Source organism: Diadema antillarum, unplaced genomic scaffold (genome assembly GCF_040938485.1).
Source record: "Diadema antillarum isolate AM-2024a unplaced genomic scaffold, OU_Dant_1.0 seq00000234_RagTag, whole genome shotgun sequence".
Taxonomy (NCBI): domain Eukaryota; kingdom Metazoa; phylum Echinodermata; class Echinoidea; order Diadematoida; family Diadematidae; genus Diadema; species Diadema antillarum.
The window spans coordinates 303,378-325,633 of NW_027271283.1; the positions used below are offsets into that span (position 1 = coordinate 303,378).

Consider the following 22,256-nt stretch of genomic DNA (forward strand, 5'->3'; position numbering starts at 1 on the left):
TGCAATGCTGTTTCTATGCCTCCTCGCCTAAATCCTTTTTTTATTCAGATAAAACATTATACATATATAGAAATCTTTTAGTCAATGTATAATCCCTCCATCAAAGGAATCATTTAACCCTATCAAAAGAATGGAAGGACCCAGAGTTAGAAGGAGATAGTGGATGAAATAGTTGAGGCTAAGCTGTCATTCTTCTCGTTGCAACTATCATCACAACAACTAAAATACTGTATCTCCTCATCTTGTGTGCAGATTATTGAACGAAATACCCTGGGACAGGGGCAACATTTTGGCGACAGAGTTTCGTGACCTGAACCTGACAATGATCATCATCCAGATTAACTCTTATCGCACATGGATCAAGGACACTGACACCAGCAGAGAAGAACTACAATCAATGTACCATCTTCACTGTGGCAAGCTAGAGTTTCTAGCCCTGAAATGGGCAAGTACTGACCATCTGCTTCAGACACTACCTTCTGCATGCAAAAAGCTTTGCTGTCCATGCCAAAAATAACCCATTGATTTATATCCTTTTGACTGCAAATCTGAATGCCATTCAATATCACTTGGTGGAGAGCTGGCCAAGATCCAACATCACCCAGGAAAAAAGAATGTTGAGGTGGATTCCCTCTTGTGGATGCTGTTGGACACCAGTAGGGCCAACCAGATCTTCTCTGATTCAACCTACCCGATGGTGATTAAGGATAGCTTTCATGGAGTCCACGTGAAGCACAAAGACAATTTAGCATCAATCAAATCCCTTGCAGTTGATTTTGGTCTGGCAGAGGTGGACACAGAAGCACAAGGAGACCCAGGGACCTTCAGCCAGATTGACATCATGCAAGCTCAGAGGGAGAACCCAGCAACCACAGTTCCTATCCTAAAAGGATAAGGTTAGATGGTCAAGACTGCAGGACAGACAAGGGAAACACAAGAAACTTGATCAATGGTGCTGGAATATCAAAACATCTCCATGGGAAATATTCTGACCGAACAGTGGAGGTAGCCAGGGAGCATTTCTATTGGCCCCACACGGAGAAATACATTGAGACATATGTATCAGAGCAATGTCAATGCATTGCCATCAAGAAGCAATCAAAACCGCCAAGAACGCCAATGCAGTTTTACATAGTACAGGACCCTTTGAACTGGGAGCAGTGGCTTTCTCCTAATGCTGCAAAGGTGGTCATCATTATGGAACAATTCATTGTGTGCCGCAACACAGAAAAACACTCCCACTGACCAATGGCAATTTCTATAGGCTAATGAAACACAAAACAAATACAAACAATGTATGAAATTAGAAAAAAAGACAGCATGATCACTACCTGTACAAGGTGACTCCTCCTCTATGAATGGACATTACTCATCAGAAAAACATACAAAAATATACCACTGCAAAAGTTTGGAGAAATTTGGTCTTTCAGTAAGAATGTGGTAGACATAGGCCTACCCAGCACGGAATACTGTTTGGAAAATTGACAATAACTCATCTGTTCTCTCTAGGTACCGGTATGTCCCGTCTCAGCAAAGTCTAATTCAGCTAGTGTATGATAAAGGTATTCCCCTTCCCTATATCCGACTGTAACCTTATATAGTATCCTTTACATACAGGAAGTTAGAATTCATCATTCAAAACTACTGTTGGCCTAAACACACAATTTCATTGATAAAACTGTGGAAGAGACATGAATACAGCAAAAATGGGAAGATAATCTCACTGAAAACATTTTCCAGTAGGAAACAATTCATACAGTATGAATACAGTTACATCAAGGAAAATTATTACTGAAAATAAGGATATATATATATGTAAAATGCAGAGACTCCAACCCCAAGCCCCTTCTGATCTGGAGATTCTCCCGCCCGAAACCCCAAGCAAACGGGAGACTCCAAGTTGATGTGTGCGAACCGCGAAGTTCCTAGGTTCTAGATGTTCTCTGGTGCTATCTAAGGCTAAGTTTTTCAACATACGATAGCAATAAGTAAGAAATCCTTTCCACCGGGAGACACAGAGCCAGGGCGGGAGAAATCAAATCTTCAGCAGGAGAACGGGAGATTCTGCAAAAATGGGCTTTCGGCGGGAGATCTCCCGTCGACAACGGGAGAGTTGGAGTCTCTGAAAATGAAAATGAAAATATGGAAACTCATCTGACCATATTACATAAACATTGCATCTGATGATAACAGAGACTGGTGACTGCTTAGCACCTTTTGTTTTTTAATAGTTTTGTTTTTGTTTGCCACAAGACACTCTAGTGTCTCTGCATCATTCAGCTTACAGTATCCATGTGAAGAGCACTGCAAGTATCAGATGTCAATGTGTGTTTTGTAATCAAGATGATGATTTAGCTACTGCATCCAATTCACATGCAATTGCTTATTCAGATTGGCAGACACCACCTTTGGTCCCAAATCAAAAACCTCCTTTGGATAAGGTTTATCATTAAGCTCAGGGATACAACTGTCCCAGTTCTAGGAAACTGTTCACATGGGCACTATGATCACGGAGATTGTCATGACTAAAGAGACTGTGACAATGCTCAGAAAGGTCAGCAGAAAGGGGTAGAGATCCACTGGTGAAATCTTAAGAAAATAGCTCTTGAATTGTGATTAAAAACTATGTATTCTGCAGATGACAGTATACTGGTTGGGGTGAGGATTCAGGTTTATGACATTTTTCGGTGAGATGAGGAGAAACCTCTAATGAAATATGAAAGAGCATGTAATTTCAAGGATTCACTGTTTATTTGATGAAAATTGGCCCTGAAATGGCTGAGATATCAAAAAAAAAAAAGGTGATCCTTATTAAATTGACAGGCAACAACTTTTATTAGGATCTCTTTGTTTGTCATTGTTTTTAAATACCTCAGTCATTTCAAATCCGATTTTCATCAAATAAACTTTTGATTCCCCTTAGAATTGTATGCTCTTTAACATTTCATAGAGTGGTTTCTAAATATCTCGCAAAACATTACAAGCTGAATCCTCACCTCCACCAGTGCTGTACAGTCCCTTTAAATGGTTGATATAAAACTGAATTGTATCAATCATGATTCAGGTGCACATTTTTACATCATGTGGTGAAAAAAATGACAAAATAATTCTAGCACAATAGATGAAAAAGACTGAGGGGAATAATACGAGGTGGATGTGTAACATCAGTAAGATGCAAATGTCAAATTGGTGCAGGAATACCAAACTGTTTAATCATACATTCACTTTTCTGATTGTGTCTAAATTGCACTCATATTATGAATTTTCCTGGGAGAATTTTGAAAACAATGAAAGAGAATACATTCAAACTTAATCAGTGACAAAATAAAGTTTTATGCCATGAGGCCTTTCAAATAGTGAAGCTGTGCGAGTGCTCCTTGGCAAGTTTACTCACTGTGCCACAAAAAGACTGGGTGATACTTTGTACCAATTAAGGAAAATGGAGGCACTGAATGTTCACAGTAATGACAAGAGCAAGCAGTACATCACTTTATAACTTGACAGCTTTTTTTTTCTTTTTTGTTCTTGTTGATTGCACAGATTACATTCAAATTAAGTGTAGGAGTGATGAAAATGTGGGTCTGTTTGAAATCAAAATCTACAGTATTGCCAACATTCCTTGATTTTCCAGTTCAGGATATCTCATCTAGCTCCACTCTGTGTCAGCACATGTTTTGACCTGAAGTAAGATTATCTTGAATACATTGAAGTCAATAAGTTGCGCTAACTATCATGACAATTATGCAATAATGTACAAAGCTTTGATCAGAGATAAGTTACTGTACAGTATATAAGTAATGGAATACAAACTTTTTAATACCTTCTGTGTATACATTGAATTACTATGGGTATTGTGCGGTATGCCTGCTTTCACAAGGTGTATTTGTTTGCTAAAGACACAAGATAGGGATTCAGCTATAGAGTCTGAGTTGCTCAAAATCATCCAGGCATTCTAGGGTTGCCAACCTTGTAAGCAGCACTGTAATATTCTGGGCGCTGAAAGGCTATTTTTGGTGGAAAGACAGTATTTTCACCATTTCCTACAATAGCCTTATGTAGGAATACAGTGTGGGACAAGGAGTATTTTCCATCAAACCTGCAGTACAATATCTGGCAAAAAATAGTACAAAATACTGCAAGAAAAGTGACAATTAATGTCTCTGGCATTCCATAATGTAGCCTTCATGAATTAAATCAATACATGCATATTTTTACTCCCTAACTCATTTTCAACTACATGGAGTAGCATTCTAACTTTCTTAGAACACCTCAAGTATTATCACAGCAAGTTGTCCAAACCACATTTGCCTGCTACATGTCATATCTACATGTGTAGACAGCAAGTACAACAAATTGGGCAGAAAAATACAGAAAGGGATTTGTTTTTAATACATCAGTGATAAAAACAACAACAAAAGAGAGCAAAGTCCAGACTGAGAAGGAAGAAGAACAAAAGTTCATCTAATTTCATTAAAAAAAAGAAAATTAGTAAGGTTTAACTTGCTCTTAAAAAAAAACTGGAGAAACACTGCGACATTCAATCACAATGTCACAAGCTGGCTGCTTCCTTCCAAGAAAAGGTCATGGTTATGTAATCCAACTGTTCCACGGAAGAGGGGATGGGAAGCACAGCTAGGGTACGTCATTGCACAGGTAACAAGTGATGCACAGTTCAACAGGATACATACAGTAAATGAGTGGGTTCGGGACTAGTCTCTGAAACCAGAACGCAGTGGGAAGTCACCCCTTGACATTTGACCCCAGCCACCTGACGACCTCTTCCAGGCCCTGACCTGTGGAGGCGCTGACCTCCACGACCTCTATCCTCTGACTGGCGGAGAGAGCGATGTCCTCGAGATGGAGGAGGTGCCGGATCTGCTTGATGCTCACTGGTGGTGGTAGATCACTGAGAAGAAAAACCATAAACACAACATGAATCAGATGCCCACAACGAAATCACACTGTAAAACCAGAAATTCACAAATTGGAGCCGATGACATTTTCTACAGCATGAAACTTTAGAGAACTGTCACCAGCATTCAATGCATTGAACAGACAAAGACTATTGCATGCATTTTACTTACCGGTACACAAATCTTGGCTCCTCTCAAGATTCATTAGTTTCATGCACATGAAAATTTCTGCTTACAACAGTACATATTAATCTACAAAATTTGCATTTGATCAAATTAAAGAGATATGGAATTAGACACCCCATGTCACCCAATTGACAGGCTCTTTTCGAATTAGAATTTGAAATGCACCTTGTACACTGTACATACAATGTTTCATGATTAGCTATTTTTGAACTCCACTGCCACATTTTCACTGCTAGTGCTAATGACATTAAATGTATATCCTCTTTTTGTAACACTAAACCTCATTCAAGTTATTGAAACTTATCTTCTGCAACTACTTGCCCTGCAATTTGGAAAGTGCTACACCTAACTCAATGATGAAAACACTAATTTAAACAATGAAACAGAGATAACATTATTACTATCATCATTATAATTGTTAGTATTACCATAACTGTCATTACTATAACTATATTACCATTATAAGTTTAAATGGATGGTATAGTATTCGTGGAGATGAGAATTGGGCTTTTAACTTTTTGCGAGATAGTACCAAGAAACCACTTATGATATAGTACAGAGCATACCATTTTAAGAGGAATTCAAAGTTTATTTGATGAAAATCCGGTTTGGAATGACCGAAACATCCAAAAACAAAGTAAAACAAAGCAGTCGTAATAAAATGTGGGTCCCACACTTTATTAGAATCGCTCTTTTTTGGATATCTCAGGCATTTCAAAACCAATTTTCATCAAATAAACGTTGAATTCCTCATAGAATTACATGCTCTTTCATGTTTCATAAGAGGTTTCTCATTATCTCACCAAAAAATTTTAGAAACCTGAAATTGGGTCTCAACCAAAACTATACGATCCCTTTAAAGGGTGGGTATACACAAATACTATCTACTGACAGTGATGACTGACCACTACTGACCACTACTGACCGTTTGTTCAAGATGATCAGGACAGAGGCTCTCTGAAGTTTGGCTGCTGTCAGGATGTTGAGGAGTTGGATGCATGCTGATGAAAGTTGGGATTTATTTGAGGTATCCACGACATACTAGAAAAGATTATGAGAAAGGAAAGATTATGAGAAAGGAAAGATATGCTCTATATGACTCTACCCTCATGACCTGCCACTATATTCCCTTATTCTTACATATTGTGATCCTGAGATGTTCGAACATTAGGAGACATGTACAACATTGCATCACACTTTTTTTTAAATAAATCTTTTGATTTTCACTGTAATAAACATGCTACATTGTATTGACAATTAGTCACCAAAATTTTGATACTGTGGTTGAATCTTGTTTTGTTTTGTTTTGTTTTCTTCAAATCTTTGTGAAATCAAAATTTGTGAATCATTCACACTGTGTTGAAACTCCACCTGGCATCATACACGTAGCTTGGAAACTGTCTTAGAATTACCTTCTACAATTTGTTTGGCAGGGGCTATTTATATTCTCGAGTATTTCCATGATAGAAGTTTCACTCTCACACCTAATGCAAGCTCCTCTCACAAAGAGCTTTATTTTCAGTGTGAACTGTAATGAGTGCAGTGTTTATTGCAAATATCTGAAATGATCACATAGAATTAGTTACTGCTTGGTTGCTACAGTAGAATCTGCAATGATGAAATCTTTGAAGGCTTCCGTGGAGGTAGAAAGTTGGGTGGTAGAAGGCTTCATGGAGCACCACGTATTCTTTCTAGAGTATGTGAGAGACAGGCCGATCCTTTGCCACCCGGTTAAAGGAACATCAGGCCCATGGCTGACGGGACAAACGGGACAAGTCTGCTGTAATCCACCATGCCCACACCTGTGAACACAGGATCCTATGGGATGAAAGCCGACTCATCACGCAAGTCCCCAATTGGTATCAACGACAAGTCAGAGAAGCTCTGGAAATCGAGGTGCATAATACTGCCCCACAGGATAATGGCCTCCACCTGAGCAATATCTGGCTAACTCTACTTGACAAGCAGGCTAATTAACACCCATTAGCCCCCACACAATAGTGGCCCTAATTGATACGTACAGTTAGACAACCACCACAATGTGTGCAGCCAACCATGACAACCCACACACACACACACACAGGAAGTGACTTTGTGCACTCAACCTTGACCTGCCTACCTACTGTGACCCATTCAGCCCATCAAAGACTTTCCCTCCAGGAAGTCAAAGTCCCTTTGATCCTTCCTGAGGGTATTTAAGCCGAATTTTCCTCTCACTTGCTCATTCCCTTGAGAACGGCGAGAACATGCTTGCCGAAACGTCGGGATTGGGTAGGCCCTTTTCAGGGCCACTCACATACTCTAGAAAGAATATGTGGTGCACCGTGAAGCCTTCTACCACCCAACAGAATCTGCAAATATTCAAAGTTACAAATGTTAAGCGCTATTTAAAAAGTGTCTTGGTCATCAACAGAAGTGTTGGCTTACTTCTGGACAATTCATACAAAACCATGCTATCATGGCTTTGGTATCCTTTGTTCTGAGTACAAAATTTCTAACTTGTGGTTGAAACTGCTACTTTACTGGTAATTACACTATGAGCTTCAATTCTTGCTTTCCTGTTATCATTGCATCAATTTCAGGAAAGACATTTATTTCCTCATCAGAATATTCTTTCAGAGTAAATCCTTCCTAGATGCCAAATAAAACATACAATGACATTTCCATTTCTTTCTTTTTTTTTCCGGATTCATTGATTAAAATCAATCCTGATGCGCCTACCTGTGAAAAGGATAGTTACACAGTGATGGTTGTGAAGATCAGTGCATCAATTTCAGGAAAGACTTTTGTTTCCCCATCAGAATAGTCTTTCACAAGAAATCCTTCAATTCCGGGAATAAACACTCAGAATAAACACAGTAGTGTCTGACGAGATAGATACTAAAAAACAAATAAATAAATAGATAAAATGAAGAATGAACACAGTTTTGTCCAACTAGATAGATACTAAAAAACAAACAAATAAATTAATAAATGAAGAATAAGCAATCAATACCAATCTGCTATTGAAAAGTTTGGAGCATCACATAGGCCCAAATTCACGAAAGGTGGTACAATCTTTGTCAATGGTTTAAACCATGGACAAAGATTGTACCACCTTTGTGAATTCAGGCCATGAGAGTGCAATGGGAAAATACTTTACCATGACTGTAGAGCAGTCTGTGAAGTAGTTTGGCCAAATTGGGGCCATCATTCCACCAAGCTCACGAACTCGAATCTCTGTCTTCTTGTTCAGCTGGACGTTGGTAAGATTTGTTCCAACCTGGATATTCATTAGGTATAATTTGGTAATCTGTCACTACTGATTGCCAGAAAGAAAACAAAAACAAAAACCTCCATAAATGTAACTCTTTGTCTTACTTGTGTGCCTGTACAATGTAATAATCATAGCACTTGCTCCACTCTGAGTCAATTCACTAACAAGTCATATTCTTTTTTTGGCATTATTTTGCAGAGGCTTGTCAAATGTAATGAATTTTAGCTATGCAAATTACCGTAGGCAAAAAGCATCTCAGCCATCACATGGATAAATCTGAAAAACTAGAAATTTTGCTAAACATGAATCATCCACATCATTACTCTAAATCAATCATACTCACAGTTAATCTTACTGGATATCCCTACACCTGTACTAATGGTAACAATAAACTGTCACGGCAAGTACATAAATATATTTCTAATGAATACCGCAGGTGAGTCTGTTTTGTTGAGGTAAGAAAGCACTAAACAAACAAAGTGTTTGCTCCTTTTTTGCCCTTTGGTCACAATAAAGTTAAATCAGTAATTAGTCTCATTTAGACTGGACTCACCGTAGGGATAGTGGCTGGAGCCTCCTCCATATTGTCAAAAGATCCTTTAGCTGAATACCGTGAAAAACACCGTTAAGGCTATCATCGAGTAAATTATGCGACATGAGCATTTACACTGTAAGCAACATCAGGGAAAGAACAGAGCATCTGAAGAGGAAACTTGCTGTTATCAGCTCATTGAGACTATTGGCATGCATTACAATGTATGCATTTAATAAACATTAAATTTAATGGAGAAGGTGTGACAAAATTTACATGTACAGTGTATGTGCATTGTATGCAAGCTACACATTTTGGAAGAATAACGAGTGCACGTCACAAGACCAACACCCACACAAGTCATACAGCCCACGAGTCATGCAGCTCACAAGTCATACAGCCCATCTACAGCTCACGAGTCACACAGCCCATTAGTCCGACACTAAGCTAACAAGGCCCACGAGACCGACACATTTAGCCCCATGTTGTATCTGTCGAACTCGTGGGCTGTTTCTACCTAATGTCGAACTCATGGGCTTTATTTGACTAGTGTCGAACTCACAGGCTGTATGACTCGTGAGCTGTATGACTCGTGGACCTATTTTCAATGTCAAACTCGTGGGCTGTATGACTCATGGGTGTTGGTCTAGGGGAATGACCCCCAAATTACTTCCCTTTCTTTCCTGACGTGAAAGAAAGATAACACATTTTCAGCTTTAAATAGTATGGTAACAATATGACAGGGTTTGGGTTTATTCTTAAATATATGTGACCCTGAATTACAAAATCAACAAAAGGTCACCAGACATGGATTTTTTAGTTATAAAACATAAGGACAGATCCTGAAAGAGCAGACTCTAAGCTTTAAAATGATGTATAACTCAATTCAAATGGACTCTCCTATTGGCAACCTATAGATCTAAAATATTGGAAAGAAAGCACAAACTCTGGAAAAGTGTGAACTGAGAAAAGATGCTCTGAAGTACAGGGTCTATTCGAGCATTTAATCTTTGCCAAGCCGTGCTAGCTGTGCAATGAATGGGACAAAAAACAGAATGTGAACCACCATAGCAACATCAATGAAAGGATTATCAGATTTAAGCTGAAATTGAGCATGCTTTAATTATTAACACATTCTGTCCATGATCAACATAGTATTAGTAGCATTATCCTTCTAAAGTCATGAGAGTTGAAAGTGGAGTGTAATGGATTTTAAGAAATTAAAAAGGGCATCTAGGACATGTACCTAATCACACTATTAGTATTATAGTATTCTTCAAAAAAAGGGGGTTGTACTTGTAGAAAAACTGCTTACGCAATGTTCGCGAGACATGTAAAGGCGTTCAGCTAAAAATCTCGGAGCACGCACGTATTGCATAGGGATTGTACATCGTGCCGCAAGCAGAGATACTACGTCGCATATCGCCCTTATCGGCGAAAATTGTGCCGGGTTTTGCCTTGGTAAATCATGAAAACTGCGTTGGTCAATGGTAAATTTCTTTTTGTGAAAACAATTGCGTTAATGAATAATCTTGTCTATAATATATGAAATGGTTGAAAATAATTTGCCTGATTTGTTTACAAGTTGGAAAAACCCTTAACAATGCTTAAACTGCCGCAAACGGGATATGTACTCTAGCCACGCTTGCTACACGGTAGTGGTAGTACTGTAGTACTATTAGTAGTGTCACTAGCTGAGGTCCGATTCTTTGACTCCTTTGGGCTTTAATATCACGCATCACCACAATCACGAGTATGCCCGTATCATACTATTAAAAGTCACTCAACACTGCTCAAGATGACACCTTACTCGCACTTTTCCTTGTTCATTATTTACATGCTCACACCACAAGCACAGTAATATGCACATAGGCCCTATGTAACATTAAGAAACAGAATAACATTCGTGGGACTAAGTAGGCCTAAGGCTAAGTAAGAGTTGGAATCTTGGGCCCATTATTGGTGAGGCAACTTTTCTCACTCACTTGCAGTGCCAGAAAAGCAGATTCGTCAATCATTGTATTTTCAAAGGATATCTTGCAGTCTCTTCAGGATCATGGTTTTCCCGACCCCTAAGGGGCCAATCAATAAGCACATAGTGTCACGACTTTATCAGCTCTTCGTCAAATTGCACTCGGCACACACACCGTTCGCAGCTGCAGCAGCCTAGTCTCAACAGCACAGCAACAGTATCCAGAGACAAGACCGGACCCACCCACTTACTTTTATGTGGTGTTGTGCACACACTCCATCGGCGTGAGCTCGCCTTTCGTATCCAAGATAATTATTCCCTGTGCTAACAATAGACGTAAGTGGCGGTACCACACGCCAGCCGAGAAACGACGATTGTTCTCTTGCGCTGCACAACTAAACTGATGATCAGTGTGACAGAGCGCAGGGAGAGGGCAAGGGGGAGATGGACGGGTATTCTTCATTTTCACTTATTAATATAATGGGTGAAAAATTCAAACCAATAAATTTCAGGAACCTAGCTGTATCACGTTCAATTTATCTATCTTTCTCTCTCATCAGATTATAAACATTTCTTTATCCAGTTGCTATCTCCCCATTTTATTTCTAAATGTGCCTTTATTTTTCCACATCTATTGTTAGTGTGGATGGTGTCCGGACATCTCATCAGTTGATGAACTTTGAAACTCGAGCTAAGGGTTATTCTCATCATTATGGACAAACATCTCCCAAAGTCAGCTCGATATTACCAAGAGCAAGACCCAATTTGCCATCACATTCCAGCCTGGGGAAAAAAGGAAACAAAAACAAAAAAAGTCAAATTCGCCAATATCAAATGGACAGGAAATCATTACATAGAAACTCTTTTATTCATACGGATCATGTCCCATGTTGATATTATTGACTGACTAAATATAAGACCTGCTTAAGTAAAAAGTGACTATAATTTTTATGGAGGCCCCTAAAGCTTGCTAAGTAGTGCAGTAAATATTAAAAATCACTGAAATAATCGACAGTTGATATTTTGTATATGTCCGTACCTGAAAACAAATAAAAATATATAATTCTAAGATGCAATAGTTGTTTTCTTTTCACAAAATTGTTCTCTCTTTATGGGCTTGGATTTTCTTCTTCTCAGTTCAGACCACCACTGGTGTTTATATTTCTTATATTCATGGAGTATTCAATTGTACTGTTCTATTCCATGGCATGTCCAAAATACATGTACTGTATGAGACAAGTAGATTTCAGAGAATCCAGACCACAGCAGCAAGGCTTGTCACATTTTGTGTATAGTACCTTGGTGCAAATCCTCCTGTATGCCATCTTATTTAAAAAATCACAAATCAAGTGACCCCTCCCCCCATTTCTTTGAATTGGCTTTGAGCTATCAAATTACAGGCCAACAAACAAATTCAGTAAATATTCATAATTGTTTGGTAATTACATATATTAGTTTTATTAGTTTTGATTCTCTCTCTCTCAAAAAAAGAGAAATATACATGCATGTATATATATATATATATATATATATATATATATATATATATATATATATATATATATATACATATATATATATATATATATATATATATATATATATATATATATATATATTTGAAGAGTTTGTTTGCAAAAACCGATAAGTCCATATTTGCCAAATGGAGATATTTGCGATTAAAAGTCAAGAAAAACATAGAGAATAAGAAAATTTTTGCTTCTTTTGACCATAACTTGAAAAATATACCTTTATATGTAGTGATCAATATATCATTTAAAAGGTTTTATTTTGTACTTTATGACAGAGACAGTACTTCAAAATCTTCAAAAATGGACTTATCGGTTTTTGCAAACAAACCCTTCATATATATATATATATATATATATATATATATATATATATATATATATATATATATATATATAATTATACACACACATAAACCAATTACACTACATATTACACACACACAAACACACAACACACACACATGCCTTCATATATTTATCTAATATAAACACATTTGACACAAACGATAACACATCAAACCAAACCTCAGTAAAACTATATTTTACATAATGCCAAAGTTATAAAGTTTATTTTCTTTATAATGCAATACACATCTTAAAATATACTACATATAATTCCTTCCCTTTATGTGGAGGTGCAATATACAACTTGTTCATTAATATTTTACCCATGACACTTGTAATTGTGATCAAGGTAAAATAAAGCCTACACAGTGATTCCATAATGTTGACTACTATACCAGTAAAGTGTTTTTTTGGTATATGATGCTATTGCTGCAACGTTACAAAATTTTGAAACCATGCTGAACAGGGCCGGGGTTAGAGTATACGTGCTACATGCCAGTATAATTCAGTTTCCTCTATATGAGGAAGTGTCAGGGAATGAAAAAAAAAAAGTTCATTATATTAGGTATTTTGTTGTATCATTCACAAAAAATGGAACTTGTTCTCTTGACGCTTTAAAAAAAATTGTTATAACAGACATTTTGTTATATCATACATCTGTACTTCATGTTTCTACTGTACCTCATATATCATGATTGGCTTTTTGACCATGACCACAAACAGGAAGTAAGTGGTTTTCTTATACAAAACAACTCTAAAAGAACTAAAGTCAAAAGAAGAGGAAATGAAACCAAAGTGTGTCATGCTTATTAAATATATCTGTACTGTAAATCAATTTTATGTCTCTTGACATTTAGAATATATCTTGATTGTCATTTGTCATCTTTAGCCAACATTACATATTTTATTCTTTTGCCTGTCAAGAACTTGGCTGAGTCAAAGTGAAAAAAATAGTCTCATCATAGTGCCTTGAATTCAGACTACTTGACCCTGTAAACGAGTCAGAGCCTTCAGTCCATGACTATTCAAAGTTTGATGAACACCATGTTGGGAGTGTCTACAATGAAAACTTGTCTCACGTGTGAGTAAATTACATCAGAATTATGTATAATGTGCCAGAACCGAGTCTATCAAGAAACTTTCTACTAAGACACCACCAAGTCAAGCTCTAGTATTCATTACACCATACTTAAAGATAAAATTGCCTCCATGGTGATATAAAATTTACGCCAGGCTGTACTAGAGCTCATGTTATATCTTTATGATGCATGTTTACTAACATTTAGGTAATATTACGTGGAGTATCATACTTGCTCCAGCCGGGATGTAAAAGTGACATCAACTGGAAAAAAAAAAGAAGCAAATGTCTAAGTCTTCTGATGTAGCATCATGTGGTAGAATAGTTGCTACTTTTGTTCAAAAGTTTTGGAAGATTTTATCATTGCAATTCAATGGAAACAATGGCATACAATAATGGAACTTTTCCCCTGTAGTAAAACAACAACCATATCAGTAATTCTTTTATTTGAAAGCAAAAATGGCCATTCATTACCATATTTCTGCTAGTCTCCTTTTAACATCACATTTCTAGTCTATATCTAATTGTGATATCACCTTTGATTACGAGTGTGGTAACCACCGTCTAAATACTAGTCCAAGCTACAACATTTTTTTGTTCTCTTTTTTTTTCTGGGTGGGGGGGGGGGGGGGAGATGGGCTTCCCATATAGATTACCAGATTACCGGTGGATAAGCTTCCTAAGCTGTTAGAGCTGTTGCTTCATATAGCCATATACAGAATATTAAGGAATGCATTAGACAGCTCTCAATAACAATGACAATGCAATCTGGACCATGCAACATGGTCACACCAGTCACAGTTCATGACATCAATACCAACATTTGGAACATTTAGGTAATCTTCACAGAAAATATTGACACTGAGCTCACAGGAATGTCAGTTCAACAATACAGTGCATGTACAACACTAAGATTATCTTTGGTTTCTATGTTAGAAAAATAAATACAGATTATGTGCTTTCACCATCGGCACAGATAGCATAATGGAGAGATGGCTGAAAAGCAGGAATTATTGTTCTGGAATGGTGCAATGTTAGCGAACATCATAGTTTTTTTAATCATAATAACTCCCTCTATCTTGATTTTTCAACACTTTGTATTACACAAATGACATGGTTTACTGAGTTATACAAATTCATTTTGCTGATGAAGAAATAGCAGTTATATTGATGCCACATGGCATTCATTCTGGCTGAAAAAAAAAAGATTGGAAACCACAGGGTAATGCGATTGCTGCAAACACGTCTGCACTGAGATGTCACATCTTCCCATGCAATCATTACATCTTTCATCAGTATATGGCTCTTACATTTGCCATCACAGTATATGGCTCTTTATTTTATACTTTGATAAAGTTCATTGGTCTTGACCATTGACTGTGGAATGACCTACACATAACCCTCTCTGCACAAAGAAACTCTTTTTTGCTTTGTTTTGATCCATATTCAAAACACCAAACAACATAATGATCAGACATATACTTAGTGGAACTGAAGGAGACAAAATAAAATTTTAGCTACACTTTGGTGATCTGTCACCCATGTCTATTTCAGGCAACTACTTGAGTAATTTCACGCTTATTCTTTATCCTTTATACCAAAATATCATTATCATTGTACATTTCTAGCTGAAGTAAAGACTGTTTGTTTGGTTGTTTGTTTTGGTGTGTGTATTTTTTTTTTTGGGGGGGGGGGAGGGAGGGGGGAGAAGTTCAGCAGCTTTGGATCTGCAGACCTGACTGAACCTTTCATCGCTATTTTAGAAACAACTTCCTTTTCATTTCTACCCTTCCTACCAATTACCATTGGACATTTCTAGATGAGTCCAGCCAAAAATGCCATGTTTGATCAAAGTTCAGTGACTTCTGACCTTTGATCCTAAAGTATTTTGCCTAAAATCTAATGAACAAATCTTCAACTTTTGTACTTTACTTGGGTCTTGTACTAAAAGAAAAAAAAAATCTATCTTTTCTGTAATCACGGAAATGAGACAGACACATGGAGGAATAAATGGACAATCGGAAAATATAGTATCCTCATCATCCTTTGCCATGGAGGCAAAAACGAGCAGACTTTATCATCTTGCAAAAAAAAAATACAGATAGATAAGATAAAAGAGCACTGGTTGGATTTGTTAGCTTGTGTAGTTTTTAGGAAATACACTTGTGTTATAGAATCAACAGAAAGAGCAACATGGCACATAGTGAGCAAATTGCACAGGTATGGAATGGCCATAAGTATTTGAGATAGCATTTGGAAATTTTCGGTCAGAAGACAAACTACATGAGCACCTTATCATGATGACAATTTCATCAATTGATTTGCTTTTTAAATGGACAGCCATACATCCATTATTTCTCTCAAACATAAAGATGAAGTTACCTAACGTTGATAATACCAATAGATCAGAAAAAGAAAATCGGCAACTACAAAGAGCCAATCACAAGAGGAGAAATATCCTACATTATCATAACAGTGGTTCACATGAGCGTACTACAAACACAATTAACCCACTGAAGATAAACTGATTTTCCTTCAACATTGATTACATATTTTCCATTTACCCAAGGCCAAGCCTAAGAATAATCTGGACTGGTCTTCAATGGGTTAACAAGCTGGTCAACTTCTTTCAGATGTCGACAACTGCACTAACAGGACGTTTAGGCATTCAGTGTGGTTCCATGACATTTGCTCCTGCGACAATTACTCCCATGATATATCTGCATGCTAAGCCAAACGTAAATTCAACCCATAAACATAACCTTACCCTAATCCTAATTCTCACATCAAACTAAACCTAAAACCCTATCACAACCCTAACCCTAACCCTAAGTCCTTAGAGAAAATAAGACCGGAGCAATTGTCGCAGGAGCAAATGTCGTGTCACCTTCAGTGTACATACAGACAGTGGGTATACGAATATATTTTTGAAGAATGACAGCTATAAGGCTTCAGATGTCAAACTGCTGGCTCTTGGTTTTACTTTCCCTGGCACAGGGGAAATGTATGTAGATACATCATATAGAAACCCATGTAGGCAAGTATTGTGGAACCATGGAAAGGCTGTTAACGTGACTACTGGCAAATTGTATCATCATGTTCATGACCAAAACAAGCTCTTCTATAGTAAGCAAACTTTTCAGGCACTGACTCAAAGACAAACCTACGAGGTACTAGACGACTTGTACCTCCTTGGATAAACTTATAAGGATGATGATAGCCTAAAATGACACTTTGTTATTAAAAACAAGCACAATGTCTATGGCAAGGTGACTTTGTCATAACAGGTTTTGCCTGGCATACAACAAGCAGCCAATCAAAGCCACAAATCATAGTATGCAAGTAATCTGCTTGGCATGCAAATTATCTGCTCAGTATGCAAATTATCTGCGTAACAATAAAATGCTGTAATTAGAACGCAACATGGGTGATGCTTGGCAATGCACTGCAGTGTTGCTTAAGCAAGCTGATCAAATCATGGGGGGGGGGGGGGGGGTGGTGGTGCCTGTGGTATTTTGGTTCATTTGGTATTCCCTCCTTAGTTCCAATGCATATAACTGAATCGCTCCAAGCTATCACAACCTGGAACCAAATGAAACATGTTTTAATAGGGTAAGAAGGGTCTGAATTACCACATCCAACAAAATTTCCTCAGCATGGGAAGGCATTTTAACTCAATGACTTACAATTGCTCATGGATCATAAAATAACAGGGATGAATTGCAAAGTAATTTAGTTACATCTTCTATGGCATTGCTCTGTTCCATTACAATTTTCTTAATAGCATAGAAACTGTAAATATTACATCCCATCACCAGTAAAAAGTCAAACTTTAATTTACACACATCTACCCAATGCAAGTGCAGTAGCTGGGTGAAAACATTTACATCTACATTCATGAATATGCATAGTGCACGTTATACAAGTACTCCGTTGAGAAAAAAAAACTCATGAAAAATACAATATGTATATCAGCAAGTAACAATCATAAAATTAATGAATGAAATCACACAAATATTTCCATTGGTCATGGCAAGATTAATAATGTCATCAATATCATTACACAAGGGATTAAAATACATTTTGTTCATCCTTTAATATTTGTTACACCTCCTCGTGCACTGGCATAATGACATGTTGAGTTTGGTTACATAACCTTCTACTTGGTGTCTTTATCACTGTTCAGGTTCAATTATTTTCTTGCATTAATATGCATTGATAGGTAGAAATTCAACCCAGTTCTGAAGAGCAGATTCCGCAGAAAATAAAAGCCCTGCAGTCTCATGGATTTATGTGGATCAGGCACAAAAATCAAACAAATGCTTAGCTGCAAGTGTGGACTAGTACGACAGTATGGACTCTACTATGAATACAACTTCATGCTTTATAAGTAAAAGTCCTTGTATTTGAATCTTTAAATTTTAGTTTGAAGGTTTTGTGTGTATTTTTGAAAACATTTGATATCTTGTTAGATCTAGAAATCTAGTGAAACATAGCTCTGTTGCATAATTATGATGACCCTACATGGATATTGAGGCCCCCGATGCAGATTTTGGACCAAATTATGTAATCATCATAAATGTGTCAACACATGACTCAAATAGGAGATGAGCAGAGATAAGATATATCCATTCTGAACTGACACAACCCTTGTATCTTTGTATCACATGGCACACAAATATCTTATTACCAAACATAGCTCTCTTGATGTTTTTCTTCCTGCTTGTTAGAAAATGCTCCAATGTTCCTGCTTGGTTTATCACAAACCACAGATTTCTGTTGGAGTGTAACAACTTTACTATAGTTGTATACCTGGTAGTTCTCTTCTTTACTGTAGTCTGACTTAAAGGTGCTGATCTCGCATACCTTCATTACATCAAAGGTATTTAGCTCGCTGACACTACCAGCTTTGTGCATTAGACTTGATTTCCATAGTACTATATTAATCAGAGACAAAGCTGCAGGAGGTAGCCATGGAAACAGGGTCAAGAGGCCACGCCCCTTTCTTGCAGGTTTCTACCATCAAACACATCTCCTGCATTGTCGATTCAACAGGGCTACCCAATCCACTATTTTCTGGCAACATCTTTACACGTGGCAAACTGCACATTAGAGATAAATATCACAAAGTGCTCATACGGAATGAATGCCTCTAATGTTAACATTTCTTGACATACAACATAAAATTATTGGGGCATGGTCATTTTATCATGTGATGAGCAACATAGCCCGGCAACATAACTTGATTGCAGTACAAACTGAGAGTACAAACTGTCGAATTGCAATAAACATACCTATATTGTACAAATACACAAATAATGAATTTCTGACATAAGGTACATACACATCTGAATTGGTTGAGGCACACAAAAAAACATTTCACACAAAAATTGCTGGAAAGTTCACTTAAGTAAAATATTCTATACACCTGACAATGTCAAGGAATTGAAAATAAAGTGAAAGTGCTATTGCCTTACATGAGTGCAAAATAAGTACAACATACTTCAAATAATTATGTATTCCTATAGTAACAATTATCAACTCCAATGGCATTTAAATATATACAGGTTATACATATCCTGAAACCACAGGTATACATGCACTCTGGTAAACCCCAAAAGTGTATGCAGATCTTAACAGTCTGAGCAACTGTACCCTGACCTTATGAAGTTTTTTCTTCTTAACTGAACAGCCAACACTGGAGGAAGACTCCCAATCTCTCTACGTCTGACTAGAAGGAAATAAGCGTTGCGGGAAAAAAAATGGATACAAAAATCTTCACAGCTGAAAACCTCATCATTAATATTTCATAGTCTCTGCATGAAAAAGAAAGGTTAACAGCCAATGGGTGGTATGCTAATGCTATTATTTGGTCTTTCTCGACAATGTATTCATTCTCATTATATCCTTGACCTAACCGCATTAAGATGTTAGATGTATCACGCAATTGGCTCGTCTTGAAGGTACGCCTATACAAAATGCTCTCAACTCTTGCAAACAATCCCCTCCCATATATGGCCATTCCACATAGATTTAGCTCATACCACAGCCAGTCCCTCTGTAATAGCAGATAAGCATGCTATATTACTGGTTGAACAGTCATAATGAAAAAAAAAAGACCAAAAAAAAAACCCAACAAAACAAAACAAAAACAAAAACTCCTGTGATGAATTATTTGCACAAACTCAATCAATAATTTGTATCCAACATTGTGGAGAAATGTTCTGTTTATAACAAAGATTTACATGCAGTTAGAGACAGTCATTTATAAACTACACTATGTAAAATTACTTCCCTCCCCCAAAACAAAAACAAAAAACAAACAAACAAACAAACAAAAATCCCATAACATTCTCCTTAGTCCACAACTCTGTAGAAAAGGTTACTTTCCAACTACAATTTGCAAGTGTTGTCACAAGACCAGTCAAAAGCCTTCCAAGAACTCTGTGTTGTGTATCACACACACTATTGAGTACTAAGAAGCTATTAAGCTGCAGCTGATACTCATGACCTATGACCTTTCATCTTCCCACGCTGCAGGCCACCTCCACACCAACTTCCTGAATGTACTGACACCTGGATTAGTGTCCTGTTCCAAAGATTCTCACCTTTCTTACCTCTCTTACTATCAATGAACAATCTAGGCCCCGTCGAATCAAAAGTGCATATTTGATTGCCAGTTTTAAAAAGTGAAACCTGGCTCAAAGCTAATTTGCAATTCACATTTATGGAGTTGTCTTTAAATATCATACATGCAATCATACAATTGTATGTACTTTGTATTTCATATGGCAAGGTCCACCTACTAGAACTAAGTATAGATACCCTATAGCTTATACATTACATGTACTGCTTCCTGAGAAATAGTCTTTCCTTTCAGGTTTAGTGAGAGGTCAAGGTATAACTCTCTGAAATACACTGACATCTTTTTTTGCCAGTTTTGCCAAGGATTATTATAATTTTTGTTTTTATCAAAGCAGAATGAGGTAGCGTGATATTTCTGCTGAATGATCCCACCTAAACCCTGATTATTTTCACAAAAATATATCACAACTGAACCACATTTAACTTGATCATCATCCTTGCAATAAGACTTCATAAAACTAATCCCCTCAATTAACCTCAAATATTTTCAGTGATTGTCTGGGTCATAAATTATCAAGAATTCTACTGGCAAGTGTAGGTGAGTCGTCATGTTGCAGCTAGGGTATACATCTCTAATTTTTGCGTCTACATCAACTATCACTCATTCATTCTCTGTTGATCACATCTGAAATATGTAGGGTAGCTTTAAAAACATTTTTTTTCTCTTTTTCCTAACATGAAAGCAATAACCCATCTGTGCTGTACCTTAATAAGTGCCTACACACAACATTAGCATCAACATCAACAATCAAAGTGCCAAAATATCTCTGACTTATGCCATTATGTAGACCTTATAGTCATATTTTCCCAAAGATAGTTCCATATTATTAGCAACCCTATACAGAGGGCCAGGCCACCTCAACAAAGTACACAAAACTTTTCTGGGTGTATGATAACCTTAATATGAAGAATTTAACACTGCTTGTAGATTTAAAAAAAAAGAAGAAAAAAAAAGACATAGATACTGGGTTAAAAATATGAGAAAAGCATGTTGTTAATTCCAAATATCAAATACCTTTCAAAGTATCATAATTGGCATGATTAAAATCCATGGATAAATGGAATTTAAGTCTTTCAATATGAAAATATCACAAATAACAGAAGTAAACGCAAGGAAAATCTTTCATGATGGTCAACGATCATTAATCATGATGAAAGTCTATAATAAAATTTTCTAGAAATCTCTCTGATAAGTTTCTATCATGATGGATAAACCAGTAGGCAATAGGTAAAGTGGTTTTTAAAAGCCAAAAATCCACATGAAAGATTACCCATTCCACGGATCATGGTATTAAGCAGCAAAAAGTCATTGATCTCCAAGATTGGTTATGATCTGCAAAAAGTTTGGAAGAATACATTCATTGCTTCTAGCAAGAGCCACGGCTGTAGCCACTTTGCAAATCCAGCTAACATAACCTTTTCTAGAGGCACATGGGATGACTTCCTCTTTTTCTGTGTGTCTAATGGTAAAAAGGCTAAAACAGCTATTCATAACAAAATAATAAATTAATCATCTATAAAACATGCAAGAATGTGGAACCACTCTGGCCTATTGCATCTCACATTGAAAAAGCAAACAAATCACACATTATGGTATCCCCAGATACTGGATATCACATTTGCATAGCTTCGAAATTCAATGCAAATTTTCTAAATGAGTACGATAATTTAAGCAGAGGAGAAGTTAACATTCCATACAAAGAGGAAGTACTGGCAAATATGGAAGTAGGTTAGAGTCATTTAACTAAAAAAAAATTTGAAAAAAACTAACAGAAAAACTAAAAGGAAAATGGCATT

General features: G+C 36.9%; 1 protein-coding gene across 1 annotated transcript; it reads right to left on the reverse strand.

Moving 5' to 3' along the window:
• Positions 1-4,740: 4,740 nt before the first annotated feature.
• On the reverse strand, positions 4,741-10,984 carry LOC139729330 (ADP-ribosylation factor-like protein 16). Its single transcript, XM_071640255.1, has 5 exons — positions 10,924-10,984; positions 8,909-8,967; positions 8,242-8,361; positions 6,025-6,140; positions 4,741-4,906 (listed from the first exon to the last, which is right to left on the reverse strand). The coding sequence occupies exons 1-5, from the start codon at positions 10,982-10,984 to the stop codon at positions 4,741-4,743; spliced, it is 522 nt and encodes a 173-aa protein (XP_071496356.1).
• Between the last annotated feature and the right edge of the window lie 11,272 nt (positions 10,985-22,256).

Excerpts from the sequence above, each read along its gene's own strand:
- LOC139729330 (XM_071640255.1), bottom strand. The coding sequence starts at position 10,984 with ATGTGCTTATTGATTGGCCCCTTAGGGGTCGGGAAAACCATGATCCTG. Across the intron at positions 8,968-10,923 it reads GATCCTGAAGAGACTGCAAG|GGTATTCAGCTAAAGGATCT; the intron begins ATATCCTTTGAA and ends GGTGTTTTTCAC. Across the intron at positions 8,362-8,908 it reads CTCCAGCCACTATCCCTACG|GTTGGAACAAATCTTACCAA; the intron begins GTGAGTCCAGTC and ends ATGAATATCCAG.